We start from the raw sequence: 26698 nt of genomic DNA, 5'->3' as shown, positions 1-26698 counted from the left end.
CCTTTCTCTCTCTGTCTCTCTCTCTCACTGTCCACTCTGCCTGTCAAAAATAAAAAAAAAAAATAAAAAAAAATAAATGAAATCACTGGGAAAGACTGTATATATGACTGGTGTTCAGGAGAAGCGTAGTTGGGACTCATCACCATATAGGCTCAAGTTCGAAGTCATGGGTGTGGATGATATTTTCCAGGCTTTTGCATGTGACATGTTTTAAAAATGTATTTTGCCAACATCTGGTGAATTTAAAAAACTGCCAAGGATTTAAAAAAATTCTCTTGATTAAGAGAAAGTATGATTATATGTTGTCATAGTCCAAGACTTTGCAAATCAGATGTACTACTAAGCATGTGTGCATGCACACACACACAGCCACACACTGCATCCATAGAGACTTTATATAGATATACATTAGAATCAAGGATCATATTTCTATTATTTTTAATAGCAATGATTAATATTTCTGCATGTTTATAAAACTAAAGCTTGTTACTCTTAGCAGTGTGTGGTCTTTCACAATCATATCTTACGTTTGCGTTGTAAAAGTCTTGTTTTTATATGTGTCATGTACATGAATGCAGCCATTCAAGTGTCTGTAGCATCTCCACTCCAGTGACCTGCCTGGTTCTAGTATGGTAGCCCCTGTGCCCCTCTCCTTCTCTAGAGAAAATAAGCTGCAGCAATGTGTAGTCTTTGGAGCGCTGGTCTGTATTCCACTTAAGACTAGGCCTCCAGACTGGTCTCTGAAGCATCATCCCAGGCAAAGACTAGGAGTGTTTGTGGTAATTGGGCTTTAGTTGTCTATGAAGATGTCACATATTTTTGGTTCTGGGGGGCCACTGTTTAATATTCTCATTCTTTGGCATAAATTGTTTATTTTTTAAAGATTTATTTATTTGAAAGAGACAGGGAGGGGCGAGGGAGGGAGACAGAGAGAGATATCGAGATCATGATCATCCATCTGATGGTTCACTCCCTATATGGCTGCAACAACTAGGGCTACGCCAGGCTGAAGCCAGGAGCCAGGAGCTTCTTTCAGGTCTCTCATGTGGGTATCAGGGCTCCAAGTACTTGGTCTGTCCTCCATTTCTTTTCCCAGGCCATTAGCAGGGAGCTGGATCAGAAATGGAGCGGCCAGGATACAAACTGACACCCCTATGGGACACTGGTGTTGCAGGCTGCTTCATACTAACTATTTTTTGAAGATACATTTATTTATTTGAAAGGCAGAGTAACAGGGAGAAACAGAGAGAAAAAGATCTTCAGTCTGTTGGTTTACTCCCCAAATGGCCACAACAGCTGGGGCTGGGCCAACATGAGGCCAGGAGCCAGAAATTTCATTCTGGTTCCCAAGCACACTGGCTGTCTTCCTAGGCACATTAGCAGGGAGCCGGATCAGAAGTAGAGCAACTGGGACTTGAACTGGCACTCTAGTATAGGATGCTGGCATTGCAAATGGTGGCTTAACTTGCTGTGCCACAGTGCAGGCCCTGTCCTTATGTAAGCCTTCATCAAGGTTTCTACTTTGATTCACCATGAACTTGAAACTCCTTATTTTCCGGTAGATTTTTGAGGCAACTTTCAGGTTGGTGGAATAGTCTGAAAGGGCCACAGGAAGATCATGAAAAATAACACTTACCGAGTCTCTACTTTATACTTAATCTCTAATTTAATCAGCAAACCTCAAAGGCAGATGGTGTCATCCCCATTTCATAGATGAAGAAACAGACTCAGAAAGGTTTATTTTCCTGATTGTTGTATAAATGGTAGAACCAGGATTTGCCTCTCCAAGTTTGTCATTTGTGGCTCATGCTGTTTTTGGTATATCCATTGGACTATGAGGGGGAAGGAATATAGGCTGTATATAAAGTATTTGATTTAAAGTCCCACACTCCTTCGTGAATTGTGATCCCTTCCTACTTGACTCTTTTTTTTAAAAGATTTATTTATTTATTTAAAAGTCAGAGTTACAGAGAGGTAGAGAGAGCAAGGTCTTCCATCCGCTGGTTCACTCCCCAATTGGCTGCAACAGCTGGAGCTGCGCCAACCGGAGCCAGGAGCTTCTTCCAGGTCTCCTACGTGGGTGCAGGGGCCCAAGGACTTGGGCCATCTTCCACAGCTTTCCCAGGCCACAGCAGAGAGCTGGATTGGAAATGGAGCAGCTGGGACTCGAACCAGAGCCCATATGGGATGCTGGCACTGCAGGCAGCGGCCCCCCTACTTGATTCTGTCTTTGCATATTTGCCCTCTTTCTCCTCCCTTTTGTTACGTGTAAGTGTTCTAGTAGTGTTTTGCTTTTTGCTCTTTCCTTTGACTCTTTGCTCATCCCCTCAACTTCATTATCGTTGCTGTTTGGTTGACTTCCATCTCCCTTTCCAACCTGATCTCTTCCTTCCTCTCTGATTCAGCATTTCCCAGTTGACTGCCAGAGCTCTCCATTCAGCAGTGCTTTGCTTTCAACAGAACCATCATTTTCTTTTCCCATTAACAGAAATCTGACTCGCCAACATTCTACATTGTTGGTGATGGCATCTATGGTAGACCTGAGACCTTGAAATCATCTTTGATTTCTCCATTTACACTTGTAGCTTAAATACTCTAAGTCTGCCTCTACCATGCCTCTCACTCATATTCCTTGGCATGTGTGGCATCTATTTAAGTATAATAGGCTGCTGACTCATTGCTTAAAGGATTCTGTAGTTGTCTGCCTCCGAGGTTTTGTTTAAGAACACCTGACTATCGCCAGTGCCTGCTGTAGTCTTACCCATCTTTGCAGATCTAACTGCAATGCCATCTTCTTCATGACTATAGCTAGAGATGATTCTCCCTTGGAATGCTGCTGTTGCTGTACTTCTACTATGGCCTTTGTTCTTGCTTGCTCTTGTAGTTACAATGGACTTGACTTTATTCTTCTTATTAGAGCCTAGTTTCTCAAAGCACAGTCTGTGGACCAGCAGCATTAGCATCACTCAAGATCTCATAAGAAATACAGAATGTCAGGCCCCACCCCTGTCCTACTGAATCAGAATTTGCATCTTAGAAATATTTATTATTTGTTTTCATCATTCGGGGCTGGGCCAGGCTGAAGCCCAGAACACCATCTGGGTATTTTATCGTGGGTGGCAAGTACCCAAGTACTTGAGCCATCATCTACTTCCTCCCAAGATGCATTAGCAGGAAGCTGGATGGGAAGTGGAATAGCTAGGACTCTGAACTTGCATGCTGAAATGTGATGTGGGTGTCCCAAATAGCAGCTTACCACAAAGCCTGCCTCAGAATTTCTATTTTTTAAACAAGATCCCCAGATGATTTGTATTTTTTTCAAGTTCGAGAAGTTTGCTGCCAAGTATAAGTTCAATGAGGGCAAGAATTTGCCAGGACTTGCTACAGGGTCTTGTACATAATAGATCAGTGTAACTTTGATTTTTCACATTTGTGCTATGCTTTGGCTATTCATTCATTGAAGTGTTGTAGAGATCTATCCACAGGAAATGAATTAGGGAGTAAGGAAGGAAATGACAGAGGGTGTGAGGGGAGAGAGGGAAAGGAGGGTGCCAAGAGATTGGGAGCCCGGCCTATGAAAGGTTGGAGTAGGGGAAAGGTAGTGGGGTAGAGAAATGAATGAGAATGTGGTATTGAACGTGCTAGAGAAACTCAGCAGGATTTCTCAACTTCATAGCGGATAACTATGTGACTAGTTGGAAAACACTATCTTTGCACATCTAGATGGGTAGAATTTCTAGTCTAAGCCTTGGCTTAATTAAATGTGGCCAGAAGCAAGTATCTCCTGGAATCATTTTGCTCTTACCCTAGGGAACCTGGTGGTTTCCTACTTTATCTTTTGCTTGCGTTCCTGAATATATCTTCTCTGGCCATCCCTAAGAGCCGTAGAAAAAATGTGCCCAGTATTTCCAAGAGCCCCTTCTGTTTTCAGGAGCAGATATTCTGCTTTGTTTTCAAACTTCAAAGTTTATATCTGAAATAAAGGTTTATTTTCCCCATGGTATCCTGAAAGTTTTTATACAAGTGTTAATTTCTAAAATCTAAGTCATTTCTTGACTTTGAAACCTCAGTGCTGTGGGTCAATTTCCTAAAGTTGCCTGAAGATTTTTTTTGGCTCTCAAAAGCTGTCAGATTGGCTTTTCTTTGTTCTTTGAGAGAGTAAGGTTGCCTCACTCCTAAAGCCTAAAAGAGGTCGTTGGAACCAGCATTTATTCAAACATTCAGAGCACTTCACCAATAATATCCAATTTTATTTCAAATGAGGTCCTAGTGGTAATGAGACTTACTACTAACACTTGTGAATAAAATGGATGGAGCTCCTGAAAAGCTCATCCTAGAGTAGTGATGATTAAGTGGACTAAGTTGCTCTAACACCCGTAGCCGAGGGGAACAAGGGGTACTTCATCACAGCTTTCCTGGGGCTCAGTATACCTCCAGGGCTGCCGAGGGCGTGCCTCCGTCTGTCTGCTGCATGGCTCCCCACAGTTTGCCCTTTTCCCCTCCCTCCCTGTCTTTCTCTCCCTCTCTCTCTCTCTCCCTCTCAACTGGTTGTAATTTAAAACAGAAGGTGTTTTATGGTTTGTTATATTTATTGAATGGTTTTGTGTTTCTTGTTCTTGGGGGGGAAAAGATGAGTGGAATTTTTATATTTTCCTCTGCATTTTAGTGCTAAGTTGTGTTTCCTTTTCCTATAGCTCCTGATTCTTCTTTTTCCTCTCTTCCTCCACCTTCTTTTGCCCTCTCCACATCCTCCTACCCTCAGTGACTCTGGAGAGAAAACAGGCTACCCCTTTCTGCCCACATATTTGGTCTAGGTACCTGGTTATTTCTCTTGGGATATTGTGGAATTCATTTCTTAGTTTAGAAATGGAGGGCTCTAAAATATGCCCTGATGAACTTAACATTCCACTTTCTAAGAACTCTGAGTATTTAAAAGCCTTTTTGTACAGATAGGACAAGGCTAGCTATACCCAACTTGAGTGCCTCAGATCATTGCTATGTAGTTTACATTCTCTTTCACTTTGTCATAATTCTTAATGAATGCAAATTGCATCTTTGTTCCTAGAAATTTTTTTACATTGAATGCTTTCCTTTTTTTACTAAAGATAAGTGAGTCCCTTTGAAACACTGCTAGTATAGAGTTGAACTGACACCTACCTTGTAGGCTAACCACATTATACACTTCTTTTCCCTAATGAAGTTATCACATTTCAGGGACATTGTTTCGCTTGTGGGGTTTCATTGTCCCAGTTTCAATCTTGACTTCAGGTTAGATTGTATTCCATTTGGACTATCCCTTGGTTGTTTTTTTTCTTCTTTCCTTATGAGGATCTTTTGTTTGCCCTGTATTGTATTTGCCAAGCTTGGCCAAGGTTGTTAGGTTATGCATTTGTGTATAAATATTTAACAAGATAAGTTAGACAAAATGTGCTTGATGACATTTCAGCTGTGCCCCCATGGCTCCCCCCCCCCCATCATTTTTTGTGTAGAATCACAGATGGTTGCTTTATCGCAGATGTTTAGATTTGGAGGACATTCCTTTGCACTTTGCTTGATAGACAACAATGAAATAGAAGCTTTTGAGTCCATCTTGACTACCAAAATGGTAGCACCAAGTAACAGATAACATTAGGCTCTTCTGCCTACCCTTTTGTTTCTAAGTAGTTATCCAAACTCGCTTAAACCAGAGAGTTTTAGGTATGAGATTGTGTGTTTTTTAAGAAAATATTACGGATAAAGACTAATGTTCTGGAGTCAGGAATAACAATTAGTCCCATTCATTAATCAGGGGGCTTGTTTTGACTTTGAGTCCTGGCTAGGAAATATAAACTGTGAAAGTCACACATATATATGAACCTCAGGCAAATTTATGACTTGTCAGCCTTTTAAGGTTAAATTCTTAACCCCAAATCGAGGCTGGCTTTATATGTGGAGTTGGACACATTCCTCTGGGCCACTGAGCACGCCCCTCCCCAGCCCTTTGCTTAACAGCAGCTAATGGTCTAATGAGCAAGAAGGATTTCTGCCTCTTATCAGCTGCCCAAACAGCAACAGGAAGACCGACGTACAGAGTATGGGTCAAAACCTGAGTTCTTGAACCAAAAACTAGAAGGTCAGTTTAAAACTCTAGATATGTGATATCTCTATAGTCATCAATACCTGTCAATAAAGGAGTTAGGCACTTGAGTTTCAAGCAAATAGTAGTAGTTGTCAAAAGTATGAACGATCTAATTAATTTTGCTAATAGTTCTTTCCTTCTTTGTTTAGTTCTTCTATAAATTGCTTTCATATAGTCTTTAATGAGCTTTTAGTTGGAGCCTGGAGGTTGTTATGGTCATGTGGGAGCATTTGATTGTCAGATGGTGATGATGATGGAGGCAAGAATATTTATACTCTGGCCTAGATTTTGGAAGGGGCTGCCAAATAAAGGCTAACAGATACCTACTACTACTTTTATTTCATTTTAAACTGAGTGTTTGAATAAATAGGCATTCAACTTGCCAGGGAGGCAGAGAAACCTTTGTGCCTCTTCACATTGTATACTCAGACTTTTTTTTAAAGGAAAAGTAGTCAGTGCCTATTAGATCCATTTAGAATCCAGGCTCAGACTCACAGAGAATAAATATTTCAGGGTATTCAGTGCCCATCATAGTGGAAGCCCCTTGACTTTCATCTTCAGTATTTGCATTTTTTTCACAGACAATAATGAAAACATTTTTTTTTCAGATTCCGTTGTGTTATTGAAAATCCTATTTACATAAACAGGCATTGTTGTGGCTTAGGGAAGAATGTGGGGTCCCATTCTTCAGTTCCTTGTATATCTTTGCTGAGGCTTGTCTAAATAGAAGTAATGACGCTTTAGTCTAAGCAGCTTTTCTCATTTAGGTAAGCAGAGTGGTTTGAAATTTCAGTTTACTAGATAATTGAGTCTCTTCTTCTTAATTATTTCAGGCACGCAGGTTGCTCTCTTCATAGTAAAGACCCTAAAAATCTAGTAATCTCCTCAGGCATCTGTTTGGTAATAAAATCCCCTGGGTTTGGAGGGGTTAATTTTCATGACAATTGTGTCACCTCCCCACCCCCAATGTTGAGGCCATTCTGCTATCTTTTAAGGCCTTGATCTTCTCACACTTGCAAAAGCACACTTGAGAAATGTATAAGGATGTTGCAGAATCACTGGCTCTAGAGGAAATTGAAATGTATTCAGATTCATGCTCATTACACAACTTTCATTGAGAGTTTTTAATCGCCTTGTCATATTTCTTGGACAATCACATACCTGACATTGCCAGACTTGCTTTTCTGCCAGGAATGAAACAATGAGTATCAGCAGAAGTACTGCCGAAGTATCCCCTATTCTATATTTTTCCTTAAAGAAATAGGTCATCTGGTGCAGAGGTGGGAAAAGCAAAAAAAAAAAAAAAAAAAAAAAAGGGGGGTGGTGGTGGTGGTGGAATCCCAGCTTGCTTTCACATCTGCTAGTCATTCCCACTGGTGTGACTTCAATTCAACAAGTTTTTATTGAGCACCTGTGGTGGGGGCGGTGCTAATAATCGTTAACGTTTATTGAGCCAGGCGCTGTGCTAAGCCTTTTATGGGCAACATCCCACTTAATCCCTCACAACAGCACTACCAGGTGGGTAGTAGTGTTTCCCCCATTTTACAGATGAGGAAACTGAGGCTTAGCGAGGTTTTGTAACTTGTCCAAGGTCAAATAGCTATGAAATCTATTAAAGCCAGGTAGTCTGGTTCCAGTGCCATGTTCCTAACCAGTACTCTTGTGATCGGTTCAGCATTTCTAGGATTTCCTCCCCAAACCAGTTTAGAGAATGCCATATGTGTGAGAAGCTGGGGATTTGAAGTCAAAGATTCCACTCTTCCACTCTCCTTGCTTTTGATGGGGCAAGCAGACAGTGTAGACAGATGAAGACCATGCATGAAGAGGTCCTAATAATTTGTTTAGGGGAAGGATGAGGCATGGGAAAACCAGAGGCTTGCTGCACCTCGAATGCACCCCACTAGCCTTGGGTCAAGGGCATTTCTTTCCTCTTTGTTGAAGGTCATCCTTTGAGTTGATCAGCCTCTGTGGGCGATTGTATCAACCTGTTTTCATCACTGCCTCCGCCACTGTATCATCAACCACCTTTAACCCAGCACTCCTTAGAGATGCATGGTCAGGATGTCTTGGGATAATTGCCCCCATAGTTCCTCTGTGGCCATTTCTCCTTTATTTAAGTTCTCCCTAAAAATCAGAAATGAGAATGAAGTGAGGTAGATATTCCTGAAACAAACTGCTGTGGTCTCAAGAGCCGTAGGCAGGTCATATAATACTAGCGAGCCACAGGGAGACCCTGGAGCCAGGCCTGGTTCATTTGGCTTGATCTGGAGCCCTCCTGGCACTGCCTTTTGGAGCCCACACTGGGCTCTGGAGTGCTGTGGATTTGATTCACCCATGGCATGATGGGAGAAGGATGTTACAATTAGCAGTTTTGAGTTTTTCAGGGAAATCATGGGAACAGAGGAAAATCCCCAAATCACCTGTTTGGGTAATTTATTTTTGTTTTTCATAGCTTCTGAAGAAAGCAAAGAGGAAAAAAGTCACTACCGGGCATTGTTGTAAAGTCTTTTATGCGTTGCATTAATAACACTGATTTTCCTCAATTTTAGAGAATATTTGGTTCAGGGAAAGTGAACTCACCAATGTGTGTGTGTGTGTGTGTGTGTGTGTTTGAAATTTTTTGGCTTCTAACCTCAGCTTACCAAAAACTTCTGTGTCTTGAACTTTCTTAAAGTTGCTCTGCAGTGTTTTGCTTGCCAACCCCCCCTTCCTGTGCACTTTCTCCTCCATTAAATCTTTTCTACAGCAAGGAGTTGCCACCAAGTCTAGACTTCAGTAATATGTAGAAGGCGGACCAATTAGTGAGGATGTTGATTGTGTTACATGAGGGTGGGAGGAGGAGGAGGAAGATCTGCCCTTCCCAGTCCTTCAGATACTCAAGTTCTAACACAACAGCATTTTGAAGATGTATAAAATTACTAGAGCATTTGCACAGCTATTCCCCAAGATGGCATATATGCCACAGCACTAGAGCGCGTCAGTGTAGACACTCAGATAAGCTGAAGGATGGCAAAAAGGAAAAGATCCATAGTAGCACTACTCAGAGATCAAGAGTGAGTGTTTGATTTTCTTTTGGTTGCATTTTGCTCAGGTGCAGTGTGTATGTTGTACTAACAAGGCAACCGACTCCCTTTTCCACAGGTTCCTATCATTGGGAAAGGGGAAAGATATAATAGAGGGCACAGATTATTTACAGTGGCTGAGAATGTAATTACAAGGTGCAATGGCTTGAAACTGAAATTTAGATTAGCCATTAGAGCTGGAAGAAGCATCTTAACAGTAAGGGCAATTGGGCATTGGAAAGATTTGCCTGGAAGCTGGTTAAACAGCATCTCCAGAAATGCTCAAGTCTAGGGCAGGGATAATGAGAAGGAAAACTCCTACCAAATTCAAGGTTGTATTGGAGGCTCAGACTGATATACATCTTTCTTCATTGCTTGGATCCCTTTGGATTATTTAATTGCTAATAGCTTGAAATACTTTATCCAAAAATATGCCTTATTTATTAAGCATAAGAGAACAAATGTTTTTGAGCAGTGAAAATAAGGCTTTTGTGGATTGGTCTCAACATCTCCCACCAGACTTCCAGGAATATGGGCCAATGACTGAGGCAGTACTTTATTTATTTATTTATTTATTTATTTTTGATTTGACAGAGTTAGACAGTGAGAGAGAGACAGAGAACGGTCTTCCTTCCGTTGGTTCACCCCCCAAATGGCCGCTACAGCTGGAGCTACGCCAATCCGAAGGCAGGAGCCAGGTGCTTCTCCTGGTCTCCCATGGGGTGCAGGGCCCAAGCACTTGGGCCATCCTCCACTGCACTCCCTGGCCACAGCAGAGAGCTGGACTGGAAGAGGAGCAACCGGAACTAGAACCCGGTGCCCATATGGGATGCCAGTGCCACAGGTGGAGGATTAATCAAGTGAGCCATGGCGCCAGCCCAAGTATTTTATTTTTTGCCTCTGTAAAAGCTTCTTCCTTCTTTTAATATGAAGCGATGAACTGTTAAGGTAATATTTGGGCCCAACAACATTATTTTCTTAGTCCCAACCTCACATAAAATTTGATTTTGGTCCCTATTTAACTTTTACTGATTTTCCATCCTTTCTGACACCTCCCCTAGTCCCTGTCCAGCTATTCTGGTCTGCCTCCTCTCCTCCCTCCTTCCCAAGTAAACTCTTGAGGTACAAGAACATTACTCAAAGTGTTGCACTTTAAGACAACACCTGCCAAAAAGGCTTATCCAAAGTGGTAACTCACCTGTTGTGACACATTTAGACATTACTAGGCAGGTAGATTTACATGGGGTAGAGGGAGAGGATGTATATTAGTTTCCAAGGACTGTCATAGCAAATCACCTCAAGTCTGGTGGCTTAAAACAGTGGACATGTATTTGAGTCCAGAAGTCCAAAGTCAAGGTATCAGCAGAGTTGGGCTCCTTTGAAATGCTATTGGTGGGAATCTTCTTTTGCCTCTAGGAGCTTCTTGTGGCTCCAGGCATTTTTTGGTTTATGGTTGTATCACTCTGACCTCTGCCTGTGATTTCATGGGACTTTCAACTTTTCCTGTGTCTCTGTGTGTCACTTACAAGGACACATGCCACTGGAATTCTTGAAAAACTCCCCCCCACCCCCAGTTTCCAAATAAGGTCATATTCACCGTTTCCGAAGTCAGATTCTTATTTTCTTTTCCTTCCTTCCTTCCTTCCTTCCTTCCTTCCTTCCTTCCTTCCTTCCTTCCTTTCTGCGGGGTGGGGGGGGTGTCATTCAGCCCACTATAGAGGAGAGGTTCCATGGGCTTCTGGAATCATACCAATTTAGCAGAGCTTTCTACGCTATGGAGAGCTTGTTAGAGGAAAGCTGAAATTTGATGCAAAATGTCAGTGTGCTTCCTAAAGGAATTTGGGTGATAAGTCATGTCAACCCATTTTTCAGATGCTTAAATTGAGGACCTAGGGAGTAAAATCATTATCCAAGTCACTCTAGACTCTTTAGGAGAAGCGTTCTGAACTCAAACAGGCTGGACTTTATGTCTTACCTCATGATTCCTGTTGGCTTTTTTTTCCCTTAAAAACATTAATCTTTTCCCAAGTAGTTTAGCCATGGGAAGGCAATTGATGTTTATTTCCCAGCTGAGAAACCGTTTCACGGGATGTAGGCTTGAGGTGGTGGTACATAGTCAGTGTCGCACAGCTTTCTGCTTAGTCTTTGTGGTTTGCTCAAAGAGCAGCCCTAGAGAATTACAGAAGCCTGAAACTCTGTGAAGCAGAAGACTGCCTTTTGAGGCTCAGGTATCCTGCGTTGTAGGTCCAAGTGGCATGCAACATGGTGCATAGATATAGTTACCAGGGATGAGACCCTCTCTGAAGAAATTGTCAGATTTTCTCACGACAAAAGGACACTGCGAACATTTATGGCTGCGGAGCATCTCTCTTCTGATGCATTCCCAGAGTATACCAGTGACAACCTTGGTGTGTAAGGAGATCAGTGAGTTAGATATGGCCTTCATGGAAACACAGGGAGAAAGAACCCCGAAGATAACCAGGTGCAGCTCCTTGCCTAGTGCCTAGTGCAGGAGTCTTTTCTGTGGGATCTCTGAGAGTCCTACCCAAATTATGCGTGACTGCTTCAAGAGACAGGCAGCTTACTGTGTATAGGAAGCAGGCTGTCCTTCTTGACACTCTGTTCATTAATGCGACAAGCGTTTATTGAGTGTAGACTGGGCACTGTGCTATGTCTGAGAATGTAGAGATGGCCAAGATATAGCTCCTGCCTACAGACACTTACAGCCTAAATAGTAGGGATAAGGAAAATATGTGGATGACTATAAAACCTAGATTGCAAAATGCAGTTGGTGAGGTACAAAGTGTACTCAAAATTCTGAGATGACCGCTCATGGTGTTTAATGTGGAAGGGAGGGGAGAAAAACATTATGAAAGAGATGCTTGAGCCTTTATGATGAGAAAGTTTTAATAGTTGAAACTAGCAGAAGAGCACTCCAGAGACGGGAATGGCATGAGCCAAAATGGGGAAGCAGGAAATGGAAGCATGTGTTTGGGAAACATTAAATAAGAGTTTAATTTAACCCTTGCAACCTCCTTGAGAGCTAGGTGTTATTGTTCCTGTTTTGTAGATAGAGAAACTGAGGTGCAGAAATTAAGTAACTCCCAGGATCATCTGGCTGTTAGGTGACACAGTTGGGGTTCACAGCCTGGCCTGCCTGATTTCAGAGTCTCTCCCATAGCCACCACATGCCGTCCTATCAAGAAGCCATCTGCCATTAGCTGGCTTCTGGAGATACAGGGGCCTATAAAAAGAGTATGTGGTTATTACATGAATTGCAGCACTGTAAAAGCTGACTCTACTGTGATTGCCTTGGCCCCATATCCATGTTCATGTGTATTCAAATGCTGTTGACAAAGCCTTCCTAAAAGGGCCCAAGCAAGGCCTCTACTGCGTTTGTATCCTCCCAATGCCCAGTACAGAATTGGCTTCATGAATATCAATTGCCTTACAGTTTGGAATCTTTGACTCTCCAGTCAGATCCCTCTCAGGAAAACAGAATCAGATTTGGAAAGGTACTTAGTTAAGTCACACAGCTAATTTGGTAGTAGGACAGATAAAATCATTAGCCTTGGTAGGGAAGAGCTCTTTTTTCCCGATGTGATTTCATAGACATGGAGAGGGGCCGGGCACTTAGATTGGGCCTAGGGTGTTTGAATTCTCAGCAATGCCTCAGGTCTGCATATTTGAAGATTGTATCTGAAAAATAAAAATTATATATCTCCTGAAAGACAGGATCTCAGCTACTTATCTGAGTAGAATAACAATTAGTGAAGGAGTGACTAGGGGAGACAGGAAAATTACCTTAGCTCAGTCTCTCTGGCAGAATGTTAAACTAAAGGATTCTGCATGCCAACTCTAGAGAATCTGGCATTGTTCTGCAACCCAGTTTTCTTATAAAAATTTTGAAAATGTATTTATTTGAAAGGAGAGAGAGAGAAAGAGAGAGAGAGAGAGAATCTTCTACCCACTGCCTTCACTTTCCAAATGCCCACAAAAGTTAGGCTGGGCCAGGTCAAATCTGGGAGCTGGGAACTAAATCAGGTCTCCCACATAGGTGTCAGGGACCCAAGGCCTTGGGCCATCACCTACTGCCTCCTAGGGTGCACATTAGCAGGAAACTGAACTCAACAACTGGTACTCAAACTCAGGCACTCCAATATGGTATGAAAGCATCCAAAGCTGTGTCTTAACCACTAAACTAAATGCTCACCCCCACCCCCAATTTTTATTAGGGTGTCAACCCAAATAACCATTGACACGTATATATGTGCTTGGATACTTCACTGTTCTAAAAGCTATTCTAGTAGCAGAATTTAATCTCAGCTCCTTTAAAAATGAATTCTTTTGAAGTTCTGGTGTTACCTCCTAGTGAAAGGGGAGGACCTCAAGTTCAAACCACAGTGAGTCCCATGAGATACAAAGATGGGTCAAGCAAGGTCTTTCCCTCAAGGAATTTAAATCTGGTGGAGCTGAGGCATATAAATAGAGCTATGAGTCAAGTTCAAGAGTGTGAGAAGTGTCTAAGGGATGGAGAGTGCTATGGGAATCCAAAGGACAGAGATTGTGGAGGGCATCTCTTTCTGCTCCCACGAATGGTCTCTCCTGTGGGAATCCAGTCCAAAGATAACCAGGAGTCCTCTAGTTGTAGCAGGGCTCACATAGCTCTTTCTCATCTGGCCCCTGGCACTTGCCACCACTTCACTTTTTCCTCCTCGCTTTGCCAGGTTCCTTCGCAGTGCCTGAACAAGCCACCTACTTTTCACACCCCCGTGGTGCCTTTGCTACATTTTCATGGAGGGTTTTAAACAAGTAGAATGACTTGATCAGATGTGTTCTTCGGAAATACCTGGGGCTTGTCTGGAGGAGGAAAGGCAGGAAGGTTGGTTTGACAGCTCTTGTAGTCGTCCAAATGAAAGGAGATGTAGGAGCAGCTGTGGAAAGGAGGGAAATGGTGATAAACATTTAAAAAAGAGCATCAGTTAGATCTGGTGACATTTGGCTTGTAGTGGATGAGAGCGAGTGAGGAATCCAGAGTGACTCAGAGGTTACTACTTAGTTTGGGAATCTACTTCCTAGATCGATATGGGAACTCCAGCGCAGGGACTGTGCAACTGATGACTGTATTCCTTGGGTTGGGCATAGTTCCTGGCACAAAGTAGCCATTGAGTAAATGCTGGATGAATGAATCGTTTACCACTTTGGCAGACTGAATGTAATCAGTGAATTTGTATTCCCACAGCACATGTTGACTGCTGGTTGGGAATGTGGTCCAGAAAAAACCTCTTTGTGAGAGAGTGTAGCGATCTGGGGATTCAACCTTTACCAGGCATGAAATGATAGGCAGTTAATTGACAGTTGGCAGTAGAGATAAAGGTAATTCATTCTTTAATTCTCAAGCTTAGAGAATGGCTTATCTCCAGGGTTGCTTTAAACTCCCAGTACTCCAGTGTGGTAGCGACATTTTGGCCTGCCTTTTACAGAAACAGAGTCTATGGTGGCCCCAGGCATGGTCTTTGATTTAAAGTCTGAGCTCCTGATACCCAGTTGTGCCCTCTACAAGGTCATTTCTTTCAGGCTAAATAACAGAAGGGTAACCTTCAGCTGGGTTCCCTAAGATGATTTTTTTCTTCCACCAGCAATCATCACTTTCCCCACCGTTTTCAAATGCAGCCATTTCTTTCATCTGTATTCCTATCTTGATTAGTGAGAAATTAATGAGCGTGTAAGATTTGATTTAGATAATGATTAATTAGGGGAAAAGGTACCGTTCTAATAGTGAATCACTATTATATGCTAAGGAAATTAGTTAATAGTTTTGGATGGCAAATTGACTTGTCCTCTGTTTAAAAAAATACCTTTTAAAAATGCCTGATATGTTATTTTTGGTTCATTAGTAGAGCAACCTGCACTTAATCCTTTGGATAATTTTAATAGACATTATTATTTTCTCTACAAGTCATGAAGCAACCAGTTTTGAATATCATTAATTCTTTTGTTTAATATCACTTTAATGATAATATTATTTTGAGCACAGTGAATCTTTGTTAGCCAAAAAAAAAAAAAAAAAAAGACCATTCATAAAGCATACCTTCTGGCAATGAAATGTGTCAAATCATATATATATATGGAAAAGATTTCAATTTTCATTGTTACTGAGCCCTGACGATTTATTCTTTTTTGTTACTGTTTGAATATGGTTTATCTGCTCTTAGAAAAGTGTAAGGATCGAGGTCTGCATTAATGTTCCTTCAGTTCTTTAATGTGCCTTTTAATGTGATTTTTGACAATTTATTGTCATTAGCTAAAATTGTGGTCCAGTAAAATAACCAACATATAGAACATAATAAAGGTAATTAGAGAATCAGAAGACTGGAAGTGACCTTGAGGGGTTATTTAGTCCATTTCCCAACTTCAGGCCATATGACTAATCTTCCTAAACAGTATTCTTCATCATATTACGTCTCTGCTTGAGAACCTTCAGTGGTCCATTATTGCCCATGGGGTCAATGCTATACAGGCCTCTGCCTGCACTGAAGGGTCTTCAAATTTAGGCGTATCTTGCCAGATAAGCTAACTATACCCCAGATTCCAGCCTGTCTCCTGGCCCGTTAGCCTTGCCCTGCTACTCTACTGGTGCCCAACACATTTCATCCATTGATCCCTTTACATCCTTCTCATCCTTTACAGTCTAGCTCAAGCCCCACCTCCTCCTGGAAGTCTTCTTTGACTAGAGCCCCTTACCAGCATTCCCCTATCTAGGAAATATTGTCTATAATGTATATTTTTAATGAGATGTAATTTACAAACAATAAATGCACCCATTTTAAGTGAAGAGTTTAATGAATTTTAACAAATGTATGTACCCATATAACCACTATCCCAATTAAAGTATAGACTGTTTCTATCAGCTCAGGAACTATCTTGCATATTTTTTCACATAACCATATATCAACTTTAGCTATTTTTGTGCATGGAAGTCTGGTCTCTGCGTGAATTTTTTATTTTTTATTCTGATTAGCACATATTGAATATTTGTTTCAAGAATGCTAGGAGCTTTACATACAAACTTTCATTTAATGCTTACAATAACTTTATACAAAAAGTAGTATTGATAATCTCGTTTCATAGATAAGGGCAAAAAGGTCATGGAAAAGTTAAGGAACTGCACTTGCTTGCACAGCTAGCAAATAGTGGAGCTAGGACTCAATTGTAAGCAGCTTGAATTCAGGGACCATAAATGCTTTTGCTCTTTCCTGCCTACTAGTGTCTATGATGATGCTGATCTCTGGGCCATTAATACTTACTGACTTGGAATATAATTCGATAAAACTGACATGTTCAAAAGAGTCCCGTACACCAATGTCAGTGGGGTCTCCAAGTGAGTCTGATGAGCCTGGGACTTCACTGCAAAGAGAAACTAAAGTCCCAGTCCTGGGGGAGGTGGCTAAAGGGAGTCAGCAGCAGTCTAAAATGTCAGGTCTTTAACTGAGCCAACAAAGAGTAAGAACTGACCCAAAGGAAAGTGTTTGTGATGAAGGTCAAGAAGGCCAGGCTACAGGTAGTCAAACCAGAAGAGATCCACTGGCTCAAGCTTATCGAATCAGGAGAGCGCCTCTGTGGGCCATCTTGCGCTTATTCTCTGGGAGGTAAGGCAATGGGTAAGGATGGCCTGTTTGAGTACACGGGGGAATAATCCTCCAGAGAAGCAGCTTCCATAGTTTAAATATCCCCTCTAGGACCCAGAACTGGAGCCAGTGTGCAAGCAAGATATTGTACCAAAAGAATTACAAGTATCTTACTTCACAGTTGCTTCAAGTGAAACATCTGTGTATCTCCAAGATGTTTGGGAATGGATTTGTATGAAATTTTCCAATATTTTACCAAGATGAAAGTTAAGTGTACAGATGAACATTTTCAGGGTCATCTGTATCCACTTCCTCCTTTTAGATATAGACACAAAATTCTTTGCTAGTCTTCTCCGTCTATGGCCCTCATTAATTCAACACTATGTGCACAGGGATGAATGGGATCGACAGGGCATCCCAAAGGAAATGGGAGTCATTCTCTGCTCTTCAGGAATTTACAGTCTAGGAGAGGAGATTATAGTATGAAGGTACTTTTAATCCTTCAAACTAAATGGGAACTAGCAGCCCTGTAATGACTTCAGTTAATTTTTTTTCCCGCATCTGGAAATATAAGTTATTAAGCCCTAAAGAGCTGAACATTTCTGGCTCATTTGAATAGTCAATTGCTAAGTCTTCTTCTTATCTCCAGCCCAGGCCATATTGCTTGCTTCTATTCCCATTTCCCAGCTGAATTCCAGTTTTACATTAAAAAAAAAAAAAGAAAAAGTGAGTACCCCTTTATGACCAGCGTGGTTCATGATTACTTTTCCTCTCCATCTGATAAAGGGTCTATTTTCATTTCACCTTATTTTGTTCCTCATATACTTACAGACTGCTTTCCTGTTTACTAAGTCTTTTGTAGGTGGCATTTTATTTCTTGAACTGACCTTTTTGCTTTTATTCATATAGCTTTGTACCAGTTCTCGGTGTACGTCCTTAGTCATTTGCCCTTGTTTTTACTTTTTTTCATCCCGTTTAGAATTCAGTTTTCAGGGTAATTCTTTATTTAGTTGATGAGGCTTTCCTTGATGGTCTTTTTTTTTTTTTAAGATTTTTTTTTATTTGAAAGTCAGTTACACAGAGAGAGGAGAGGCAGAGAGAGAGAAGTCTTCCATCCTCTGGTTCACTCCCCAGTTGACAACAATGGCCAGAGCTGAGCCGATCCGAAGCCAGGAGCTTCTTCTGAGTCTCCCACGCGAGTGCAGGGGCCCAAGGACTTGGGCCATCTTCTACTGCTTTCCCAGGCTATAGCAGAGAGCTGCATCAGAAGTGGAGCAGCCGGGACTAGAACTGGCACCCATATGGGATGCTGGCACTGCAAGCAGTGGTTTTACCTGCTACGCCACAGCACCGGCCCCCTTCAAAGTTCTTACATTCTTTCTGTTTTTGTGTTCTTTTCTGCTATTTTTGTTCTTTCGTGTCCATGCTCATGCATTGAAATGATTGTATTTCATTATTGTCATTTCACTTAGGTGTGTCTAGCTCTCCTTGGGCCCCTTTGTTCCTCATGTGGTGTTTTTTTTTTTTTTTGATAGGCAGAGTGGACAGTGAGAGAGAGAGACAGAGAGAAAGGTCTTCCTTTGCCGTTGGTTCACCCTCCAATGGCCGCCGCGGCCGGCGCGCTGCGGCCGGCACACCGCGCTGATCCGATGGCAGGAGCCAGGAGCCAGGTGCTTTTCCTGGTCTCCCATGGGGTGCAGGGCCCAAGCACCTGGGCCACCCTCCACTGCACTCCTGGGCCACAGCAGAGAGCTGGCCTGGAAGAGGGACTAGAACCCGGTGTGCCGGCGCCACTAGGCGGAGGATAAGCCTAGTGAGCTGCGGCGCCGGCCCATGTGGTGGGTTTTTAATAAAGCTGGTTTGTAAAAGTTTACTTGAAATATTTTTCTATTTGGTATGCATTTCTCTCCCTGGTTTGGAAATCCTGAATTGTTATCAGTTTATAGATGTCTTGTGTCTTCAAATCTGTAGCTAACTCTTAGCCCTACATCAATTATATCTTTATTGATTAAGCAGACAGGGCTGGGAGAAAGAGTAAACATTGTTTTATATATATATATATATATACACATTCATCTTTTGATATAGCATGTAGCTTTCTTGGTATCTGACATATTTTTCCAAATGTTCTCATTTGAGGTTTTATTCCTTTAAGGATTTTTGGATAAATTGATTCTTGAGGTGGTAGAAGTTTATACAATGATGAGACTTGATCAGTTCAGGAAAAGGGCACACTGTACAAGCTCTAAGTTACTTTCTGAATTATCATATCAAAGGCGAAGCAGACTAGTGTCACGGTAATTCAAGGAATCATTTCTGGGTTTCTTTAGGTACACGGAGCAACTGTTTGGTGCCTTCCAAGATCTGAACAACTCAGGGCACTTTACAGAGGGAAGATCTGAGCCTTATTATTTTATAACTCCCACTTGGTAATAGGAACAGCACTAACAGCCAGCCACCCTGCCAAATAAACTCAACCATTCCTGAAACTAGACATCATTACCAATGCAAATGGAGGAACACAAAGGGTTTTATCTGAAGCAATTAATTTTATGGACTTACAGCTATTTTAAACACATACTACTTAGGTTTACAAAGAAAGTAAATGGATGGGAACTTGGTATATGGAAAATATCTTCTGTATAATATTTTTCATATCTGTGTGTATGTCTCAACCAGCTTCATTTAAATTTACATTAGCCACTCTTCCCCATGGAGCCTTTTCCCTTCCTGGTCCAGTAAACTGCATTACATTTTGTAATTTCATGTAGAAAGAACACAGTGAGCTAGAACTATTTTCCCCCTTTTTTCTAAAGATAATCATAAAATCTTTAATCTTAGACCATATTTAAAATTGGTTTAAACTTGTATATGAGATTGACATTTATAGAAGATAAATCTGAGCTCTGTGTCCCTAGACCCCAAATTGTATTTTGACATTAAATATCACCTTTCCATACAGTACGGTAAATTGTGGTGCTGGATTAGGTTTGGTGATGTGTATTATCTGTGGTTTCCTTTACCACTTTTGTCAGCTGCTCCCTTAAGGAAGGGGAAGTAGAGAGCTTGGAATCTATAACTTGGACTCTAACCATGATGTCATGTGATAAATTTCATTCTTATATTAAGAATATGTGAAAGTTAAAACAATATTTGGATATATATATATATATATATATATATCATGATCAGCTGGAATTTCTCAGGAAATAAGATGTAACCGAGGGAAATTTTCTGGTGACAGGGCTTATGTAGTCCCTGCCTCTTTTTAAAACCCCAATTGGGCCGGCGCCGTGGCTCACTAGGCTAATCCTCCGCCTTGTGGTGCCGGCACACCGGGTTCTAGTCCCCGTCGGGGCGCCGGATTCTGTCCCGGTTGCCCCTCTTCCAGGCCAGCTCTCTGCTGTGGCCAGGGAGTGCAGTGGAGGATGGCCCAAGTACTTGGGCCCTGCACCCCATGGGAGACCAGGATAAGTACCTGGCTCCTGCCATCGGATCAGCACGGTACGCCGGCCGCAGTGTGCTGGCCGCGGCAGCCATTGGAGGGTGAACCAACGGCAAAAAAGGAAGACCTTTCTCTCTGTCTCTCTCTCTCACTGTCCACTCTGCCTGTCAAAAACAAACAAACAAAAACAAACAAAAACAAAAAAATAAAACCCCAATTGTTGAAAAGCTGTCTAGAATATCTGAATATGCTTGATAACTTTTCTGCAGTAAGATTTATTGAGCCTTACTTTGCTGGGGATCTTATGGGACTAAGGGTGAGTTGTATTCCATAAATAGATTTGGCCATTCTACCTAACTATGTTGCTTTATTGTACTTGTTTACTATGTATTAGTTATTTATGTCTGTTATCCCATCAGACAGTGAGCTCCTTGGGTACAGAAACCATGTCTTTTTTTGTACAAAGTTGTACTTCCAGCCAAAAGTATGGTGCCTGGCATATACAAGGTGTATGAATCAGGGTTCCCTGAGAAACAGATGCCAGTTGGACTAGCATCTAGTCCTATGTAGAATTAAATTTATAAGAGATTTATTAGGAAAAAACACTTGTGAAAGTAAACGGACAGGGAGCTGAAGGAGCCTGAAAAGAGTCATCAGACCAGGATTCAGGTGTGATACCTGTGGAGGATAGAAGAAAGGGAGGAAGGTTGAGCAGTGCAGTTTTAAACAAGTTTTGGCAAGGTTCATGGGAGTTCTCAAGCCGAAGAATTCCCTGTGAACAAAATCCTGTGTCTCTCCCGACAGTGTCATTGCCATGCTCTGTTACTGGCTGGGAGCAGCTGCTAGGACTTGTGGCCTCTTTGTAACACGGCAGTGAATTCAGAGGGCAGCAGTTGGGCCTGATGCTCTGTTACACTCCCACAATAGGAGAATTGGTGGAATACGTTTGCATCGCTACCATAGGCAGCAGCTCAATAGATGCAACTGAAGAGAGGGTTTGAGTAAAACAGGTGTTATAGAAAGGAAGGTGATTGTACTTAATAGCCACTGACCCTAATATTGGCTAGTGTTGGTGAGGGACATAAAATCCTGATGTTCTCCTTTCTCCTTAAATGTTGCCTTACAAGGAAGTCTGCCACTCTGGCCTCAGAATCAGCCCTTAAGGCATCTGGATCTGGTTAAAAAGCCCATGAGAGCATTTCAGGCATGGAAAGCCAAGACACTCTGGCCAAAAAATGACCCAAATGAATGATCTCTATGAGTGAGAATCAGTGCAAAGAATGGGTCATCAAAGAAGGAGGTACCTTTCTTTGGGAGGAGAGAACTTCCACTTTGATTATGGCCCTGTCTAAATAAGGTTGGAGTTTGTGGACTCAAGAGGCTTCCATAGCCTTGGCAGCTCATGACAAGAGCCTCTGGTGATTACTGACGTCATAAATAAGAGTGTCAATTGTTAAATCAACAACAGGAGTCACTGTGCACTTAACTCCCCATGTAGGATCTCTGTCCTTAATGTGTTGTACTATGCAAATTAGTGGTAAAACTAGTCTTCAAACAGTACTTTATACTTTGTGTGTCTGTGTGGGTGAAAACTGTTGAAATCTTTACTTAGTATAGAGTTGATCTTCTGAATATATAAAGATAATTAAAAATGAATCTTAATGAAGAATAGGATGGGAGAGTGAGTAGGAGGTGGGACGGTTTGGGAGTGGGAGGGCGGGTATCGGGGGGAAGAACTGCTATAATCCAAAAGTTGTACCTATGAAATTTATATTTATTAAATAAAAACTTTCTGTAAAAAAAAAGTCTTTGCTAATTGTCCTAAATAAAATAGTCTCTGGTACCACCCCATTTTATATCTCCCTCACTTTGCTTGTCTAAAAAAGCTAATAATTTATTGAGGTATAATTGCTATTGGATAAGATATACATATTTTAAGACTATAATTTGATAATTGTGAAATAGGTATATATCCATGAAACTGTCACCACAATCCAAATAATGATCATGTCTATGAGTCCTCATAATTTTCTCACTACAATTTGCCTCCCTCTCATCTCTTGCCCTTCATACCCCCTAACAACCACTGGATTGCTCTCTGTCATTGTAGTTTCCATTTTCTAAACTTTTTATAAATGGAATCATAAAGCATGCACTTTTTTTTATCTGACTTTTCCCACTAAGCATAATGTTTTGGAGGTTTAACCATGTAGTAGCATTTATCAATACTTAATTCCTTTCTGGGATATATATATATGTGATATACCACAGTTTATTTTCCCTTCCTTTGTTTTCTTTTCTCTCTAAGATTTATCACTGCTTGACAATGTGTTCATACTTTTGTTTGTTGTCTCCTGCAACCACATATATACTGTGTGCTTATTGTACACACCAAGAAATGCATGTTGAATAACTTGTTTTGCTCTAGGCCTTTAGTTAGGACAACGGCAGCAGTGGTTAACTGTGATATTGATGTTTTCATGATTTATCCTAAAAAGCAACATTGGGTTAGCTAGCCATAGATTTCATTTGGAAATTGTAACTGAAATTTTGAAAATTGTTTCATGGCTGTGTTCTTTTTCATAAAGTTTAATTAGGGAAAATGAATTACAGAGGTAAAAATTGATCTTTTAACAGACAAATATCTGTATTCAATGACATGTATTTGGTGATATACATTGGTTTATGCAGAATTTATGATTCAAGCCTTTGCAGTTCTCTGATGGTTATTCAAAAAAGAATCAGTCATAAGGATGATTAGAAGAAAGCCAAGATTAATTAAGATAAATGCTAATTTTGAATAATCAAGATTTTACAAGAAATGCATTGTTCTGCCCTGTTTGCTTCCTGTGTGTGTGTGTGTGTGTGTGTATGAGAGAGAGAGAGAGAGAGAGAGAGAGAGAGAGAGAGAGAGAGACACAAAGAATTCTGCTTACTGAAACATGAAAACCTTGTTTGTTTCAGGATCAGATTTGCAAGTATGTCTCCCCAAGGGTCCAACATGCTGTTCAAGAAAGATGGAAGAAAAATACCAACTAACAGCACGGTTGAACATGGAACAACTGCTTCAGTCTGCAAGTATGGAGCTCAAGTTCTTAATTATTCAGAATGCCGCGGTTTTCCAAGGTGAGTTCTGGGGATCATCTTTGATGTGTTACTCAATGGTATCATTATTTGGGCACTGGGCTTTTAAATGCTAAGTATAATTTATAAATTACCATTCCAGCATTAATGCTTGATACAACAAAACCTCCCAGTGAGAGTTTCTGGTTAAGGAAAAACACAGTATTTAGAGAAGCTTCATTTCAATCTTTGGAAAAGTAGGTATTATAAAAAATGATGGTCCAGGGATGCTTTGTTTACCTATATGTAAAAGTTATAAATTTCTGCAGAAATAGTAAATGATACTTTGGGCTAGTCCCTAAGACTTGTTTCAAAAACAAAGTAAGTTTTCTTAAACACTGAGCCCAGTTTCCTGCAAGAGTGAGTTAGATGCTTGTGGGAAACACATGGACTCCTTCTGACCACTAGGACCATTTAAGAGGGAGAAAGGGGCTTGGTGGCTGGTCTTTTTCCTCATGTGTGTGAGTGGTTCCTTTTCTCTTTGTGAGTCTCAGCTCTTACCACACCTATGTATGACTGTGAAAGAAGCTGTCATGGCATTGCCAGAGGAGGTAGGAAATTACATTTCTTGCCGACGTGTGGGACTATCATAGGAACCTGGGGAGGTACTCTTTCAGTGTAAAAACCCAGCTAGGAATGAGGAGGGTGGTGATGGTGGTGGTGGTAGTGATGATAGCAAGAAGCACTTACATAGCCCCATATGTTGTATACTCTATTTAAAGTGCTTTGCATATATAAAATCATTTAGTCCTCAAAATATACTTATGCATAGATATTAGTATCTCCATTTTAAGGATGGAAACCTAAGGCATGGAATGGTTAAATCAGTTTTCCGAGGCCACACAACTAATAAATAAATCATAAAGGCAGAATTTGAGCCCTAGTGGCCTGGCTCTTAGAGTCTGTGTTCTTAACCACCTCAATAGGCTGCCTCCTCTTACTGCGAACATTAATTTTGGTTATTGGGGCTTTCTTCTGTCTCTCTCCGACCAGATGCAATCCACTGCCATTTTCTTAGCCCATAAACAGTGCATTGGGGTCAGATAGAAAAATAACACTTCTGAGTACTTGACATTCTAAAGCTTTCGATTTATGGCACCTTTACAAGAATTAACCTCTTTGAATTGTTAGGTAGACTTGATTATAGCTTGTTTTGTGCATTATAATGCAATTTTTAGAATTAGCTAAGGAAATTATTCAAATTCGCTAATAAAACTTACATTCAGAACAATTCCTTGGGTCAAACCTCAGGGGATGTTAGGTTGATTATATGAAGTACAATATATAAGCTTGAAGTATTTGTTAACCTATTTATGCAGTCACACTCTCGTGAAGAGTTTGTTGAGACTAGCAATTTGGCGACAGAATGAATAATTTAGGCGGATTTTAAAAATACATGTACCATTCATGTACTTCTCAGATTTGTTTTGGAGTTGATCTGGTGGCTGAAAGTGGGGTGATAAAGTGATATAATGTGAGAATTGGGTTGAAGTGAGGAGCTGACTCTTCCCCTTTGGGGGCATCAAGGTGGTGTTTCATACTTAGAACAACCAAACCCTCAGATACTGCTTTACAGCCATTACCTGGCTGGAGTGGAGTGGTATTCCAGCATGTACAGAAGCTGATGTAGCTGTCTTTCTGAGGACTCTTGGTGTCAGCATTCTTAACTCTGTCCAGCCCTGCACTGGGAATATTGTGTTTTTTATGTTTGCAGCAGCATGAGACTAGGAGAGCAAAGGAGTTCTGAATAGATTTTGTTGGGTTTAGCTTCAGGATATGACTTCTGTGGCTTAGGGGCAAAATACTAGTCATGTGAACAGAGAGAGAGTGGGACGTAGAAGTAGCACCCCTGGCTGCATCAAATACTCCTGCTCTTCCTCCTCCTCCCTTTTCTCTCTCTTGCTTGCTCTCTTTCTCTCTCTGTCTCTCTCTCTCTCTCCCTTAAATTGTGGAGGCAGGGCGAAGAGTAATCCTAGCAAAGGAACACGGAGACATCTAAATGATGTCTTAACTCATTATGGCTTGTGCCTTCTACCTTGTGCATATTATACGCTCATTCTTCATCTTGTTTTTTTTTTTTCTCTATTCTTTTCCTGCCCTACTTTTAGGAAAAAAAATCACTCATAAGAAAAAATAAGCCATAATCTCAGAACTCAAGGCATTTATGCCATGTTTGGAGAGACATGGTCCCCAAATTTGTCCTGTAACAAACATTTTGAGAGGTAAAACTTGAAACCAAAGATCACTGCATGATGGGGCATTATTAATTGCTAAGAAGAGGAGAGAACACATTTGTTTTCTTCCTTTCATCATCATCTTATTCCAATAAATGGAATGGGGGCACAATCGTTTGCTTTCTGTAAAATACATTCCCTCCCCAAGATTCTGCTGCACCAAGTTATTGAGAAAATTGCCCCAATAATTTGCTCATAATAGCTTTTGTGAGCTATTTTTCTCTACCACATGATGTTGAAGAAAGCTCATCTTGATCTTGGCCTAGATCCACAATCTCTTCAGGATTCCTTCCCTGGTCCACATTGGGGGTTTTTAAGCAGTGAGTGCTTTCTGCAAATATGTGCACAGTTCCACGAGCAATCCTTACTGCCTTGATTTGGATTTTTATGTCTTCGTTTTGCAGGAAGCCTTTGCCCTCATAAATGAGCCTAGGGCCCTTTGCTACAGTGGTTGGAATGCTCTGTTGCTAATGTTGTTTTGATAATGATTGAAGCATTAAAAAAAGTTGTTCTTTATTTCAATCTTTGCATTGCCTCGTTTCCTCAATTTAATTTACTTAGATGTGCTTAGTAAAATGGGGCAGCACGATCGTTTTTTGTTTCTGCTTAATTAATTCTTTTTGAAAAACTCCACTGAAAGTAGATTTTCCTTTCTCTCTTTTTCTTCTCCCCTACCTTGTAATAATTATAATGATAATAAAAGTGAAGATTTATTAAGAGCCTAATATATGATGCTTACTTTTACATAATTATCTCATTAAATTTTCCCAGCAGCCTTATGAGGTCTGTATTGTAATTATCACCAGTTTACAGATGAGGAAACTCATTGATGCCACAGCTTCTCCCAAGCCATCATGTGACATGGTTTTCCCGTCCTTAGTGTACATGAGGTAAAATAAAGTTGACTTGAAGGATTTGTGTCCTAGTGAAGAACGGTGAGATAGGATTCTGAATTTTTCATCACATTGCCAATAGCTCCACACCTTCAGGGCCCGAGTTCTGTTTTCATTGCAGAATTTCACTATGACTTTCAACCTTGAATCATCCAGAAACCTTTGGGGCGTGTCCAGGGGTTTCCTGTGACAGAT

General features: G+C 41.0%; 1 protein-coding gene across 2 annotated transcripts in view; it reads left to right on the top strand.

Moving 5' to 3' along the window:
- The window catches only part of GPC3 (glypican 3), a 450311-nt gene that overhangs the window by 11369 nt on the left and 412244 nt on the right, over positions 1-26698 (top strand). For both annotated transcript variants that reach the window (XM_002720303.6, XM_089324361.1), the window contains exon 2: positions 23218-23379. In XM_002720303.6, coding sequence (XP_002720349.1) covers positions 23218-23379 — 162 coding nt within the window. The remainder of the gene's footprint in view (positions 1-23217; positions 23380-26698) is intronic.

Source organism: Oryctolagus cuniculus, chromosome X (genome assembly GCF_051225735.1).
Source record: "Oryctolagus cuniculus isolate XC-2025 breed Fujian yellow rabbit chromosome X, ASM5122573v1, whole genome shotgun sequence".
Lineage (NCBI taxonomy): Eukaryota > Metazoa > Chordata > Mammalia > Lagomorpha > Leporidae > Oryctolagus > Oryctolagus cuniculus.
The sequence above is the reverse complement of the archived record's forward strand: the minus strand, read 5'-3'. Positions and strand labels throughout refer to the sequence as shown.